A 3,338-nucleotide genomic window follows, 5' to 3' on the forward strand; every position below is an offset into this window, starting at 1 on the left:
GTATGAGTCTGACATGATACAAAGCCTGGTCTGTAAGTCCTGGTCCTGGTCTGTAGTGAGGGACAGACAAGAAGTAAACCAGGGAGGGAAAATACCAGTCCTGATGTTCCTCCAGGGTTTTATCATCCATCCGTCTGTCTGTCTATCTATCATATCCATCCATCTATCCGTCCGTCCATCTGTCTATCCTATCCATCCATCTATCCATCCATCCGTCTGTCTGTCTGTCTATCTATCCTATCCGTCCATCCATCCATCCATCCATCATCCATCCAGATTGTAATCATTTACATGAATTTATTTGTAAAACAACAACTTGTAAAAGTATCATTTGTAAAACAGAAGAAATAAAATCTAATAAAGAAGTAGAAAGTCAGAAGAGTCGTATAATTTAATCCTGTGTTATCACAGCTTAAAGGCTGCAGAAAGACAACAGTAAGGTGTTGTTGGCTGATGGCAGGTCAGCCGCTGCACACCAGTGCAGGAACCGAACAGAGCGCAGCTGGAAGAAGAACAGTTCTGCTCTCTGCTACTGGAAACAAGAAGAGCTAATGATCTTCCAGCAGAAGGAGCGGTCACTGTGGCTTTAAGTAGTGAGCAGCTCTGTCTCACTGCACCACAGGACAGGCTTCTGTCCACAAGCAGGAAGAGAAGAACCAGTCCAGCAGAGGAGAACTGACCGGTCCTCCATGACAGACAGCAGGAAGTCCACACACTGTTCCCCTGATCCTCTCAGCTGCACACTTTTGTTTCCTGAACGTGATCTGATGCAGACCAAGGCTGGTGGGGCTCTGTCATTTCACTGTGCTAAAGGTCTAATCTAATCTAATCTAATCTAATCTAATCTAATCTAATCTAATCTAATCTAATCTAATCTAATCTAATCTTTACAGGCCGATGCATTTCTGTACACAGATGCAGCTCAGATTTTACCGCTCTTCATCCCTGGAGGGAGACTATGGACCCACCCCAGTCGCTCCGTCCAAACACGAGGGACAATCTGAGGGCCGAGGGACTCCACCCACATCCGCCACTCCACCGAGACACGCCACAACAGTAGCAAGCCAGAGAAACCAGCCCAACCAGTAAGGTAGATGATATTTACCAAAGTTAGGATAACTTATGGTCCATGCTTGTGTACACACCATAGGACACTTGTGTGCTGTTGTTTTTCAAAATGATGTGTTTGTCCAGAAACACAGGATCTGCTTTAATTAGCAGSAGAAATGAGAGGAGGAAGAGGAGAYCATGATGACAGGAGGAAGAAATAATAACAAAATCAAATCAAAGCATAAAAAAGAGGAGACCTCAGGGACGAGGAGAACACCAAGGAGATAAACTGGAGGAAGAGGAGGAAGAGAGAATAATGGCTCTTTGGATGGCAGTGCTATAAATACACAGAAAAATATACAGTTCTGAAGGAGCGAAGGGAGGAAGAGAGGAGAGAAAAGGCTGGGAGGAAGAAAACAGAGTGAGGAAGAGGAGGAGGAGTGAATCAGAGCGTGCAGTGTGGTGATGGTGTTGTTCCTCCTCTTCATCACACACAACCCTTCATCCTGCTGCTAAAGCTGCTGATCCGACCCTGCTACTGTTATCTCTGACCTGTGTGTGTGTGTGTGTGTGTGTGTGTGTGTGTGTGTGTGTGTGTGTGTGTGTGTGTGTGTAACTGCAGCAGCTTGTTGAGCGGCTCGTCTCTCTGCAGGGTGTAACAGTGAAAGCAGCTCTGATCTTCCAGCTGAATGAAACGTCTCATTAGAAGCTGACTTCACACACGGACCTTTTCTTCCAACAACCTGCAGCTTTTTCTCTGACAGGGTGATGAGCTCAGGCCTCCTGGGACCACACAGAATCTGAASACAGTCTGGAGATCCAGCAGGCCTGCTGTGGTGTCAGCCCACGCTCAGAGACAAGCATCTGATGCTGTCTGAGCTAATTGTTGGACAATACAACACAGAAACACAACAACACTTCAGTATTAACACACAAGTCGTCCTACACAACTGTGAGTGCAGCTGACAGACACACAATAAACACACTGGTTACCAATCAGATCTCCATCAGCTGCTCAGAAACTGGTTAGAAACCCTTCTGCAGCACAGTGGCTCAGTGGTTAGCACTGGTGCCTCACACAGGGTTCTGTCCCTGGGCTCTTTCTGGGTCTGGATGTTCTCTTGGACTTCTCCAGGTTTTCCCCACAGACCAAAACCATGGTGGTCTTCAAGCCCCCCTTTACATCACAGATTTGTGATCTCAGTGGGGTTTTCCTGGTTAAGTTTAAGTTAATGAAATCAAATTAGTGCCACAAATCATTTACAAAATATTTTATAAGTATTGTCAACATATTGTGTGTATTTTTACTGTATATCTGAAGACACATACTTGTACTGTGCAGTATGACAGGTATCAGGTGTCAGCCTAATAATAAATCTCATTTCCTACCAGAGTTCCTGCAACACTTCAGACGCTCAGAAGGAAGAGTCCATGTGTTGGACCATACGTTGTYTAATGATGTGTGCACTGGGCATGCTGGTGTGTGTGCAACACAAAGAGACTCACAATGTTCATCAAGGTGAGGAGGTAGTTCTGCACYTGCTCCTTGCCATGAAAGCGGACCACTGAGTCGTCCACTCCTAACAGGATTTCAATGTTGTAATCGTTCTCGCCTGCATCCCGGCGCTGGCGCTGGACCGTCTCACTGAGCTGCTGGCTCACCGAGGCCAGAGACCTGGAAACTTCTAGTTCTGGTTCTGAAGAAAAAACAAGACCGGAAGAACAGTGTGAAAAAGATTATATTGTGTATTACATCATGTTTGTGTCTCCAGGACTGAATGAAAACCACATCGTGTCAAAGAACACTTGGCTCACTCCTCTTTAGGTTCCTCTGTTAGCTTTACAAACTGAAACTATTTCGTTGTTGTTGTTGTTGTTGTTGGTAACGCTGTTGTTGGTGTTGTTATTGGTAACGCTGTTGTTGGTGTTGTTATTGGTAACGCTGTTGTTGGTGTTGTTATTGGTAACGCTGTTGTTGGTGTTGTTGTTGGTAACGCTGTTGTTGGTGTTGTTGTTGGTAACGCTGTTGTTGGTGTTGTTGTTGGTAACGCTGTTGTTGGTGTTGTTGTTGGTAACGCTGTTGTTGGTGTTGTTGTTGGTAACGCTGTTGTTGGTGTTGTTGTTGGTAACGCTGTTGTTGGTGTTGTTGTTGGTAACGCTGTTGTTGGTGTTGCTGGTGGTTTTATTGGTGTAGTTGGTGTTGTTGTTGATGTTGTTGTTGTTTGTGTTGTTGTGTTGTGGCTTTGTTGTGACATCCTGATGATCACTTCCTGATGATCACTTCCTGA

At 45.3% G+C, this 3,338-nt stretch overlaps 1 protein-coding gene across 4 annotated transcripts in view; it reads right to left on the reverse strand.

Annotated features, from left to right (window-relative positions):
• Positions 1-3,338, reverse strand: part of adamts3 (ADAM metallopeptidase with thrombospondin type 1 motif, 3) — a 92,507-nt gene that overhangs the window by 48,697 nt on the left and 40,472 nt on the right. For all 4 annotated transcript variants that reach the window (XM_014027345.1, XM_014027344.1, XM_014027343.1 and 1 more), the window contains exon 5: positions 2,557-2,747. In XM_014027345.1, coding sequence (XP_013882799.1) covers positions 2,557-2,747 — 191 coding nt within the window. The remainder of the gene's footprint in view (positions 1-2,556; positions 2,748-3,338) is intronic.

Source organism: Austrofundulus limnaeus, unplaced genomic scaffold (assembly GCF_001266775.1).
Source record: "Austrofundulus limnaeus strain Quisiro unplaced genomic scaffold, Austrofundulus_limnaeus-1.0 Scaffold638, whole genome shotgun sequence".
Classification (NCBI taxonomy): domain Eukaryota; kingdom Metazoa; phylum Chordata; class Actinopteri; order Cyprinodontiformes; family Rivulidae; genus Austrofundulus; species Austrofundulus limnaeus.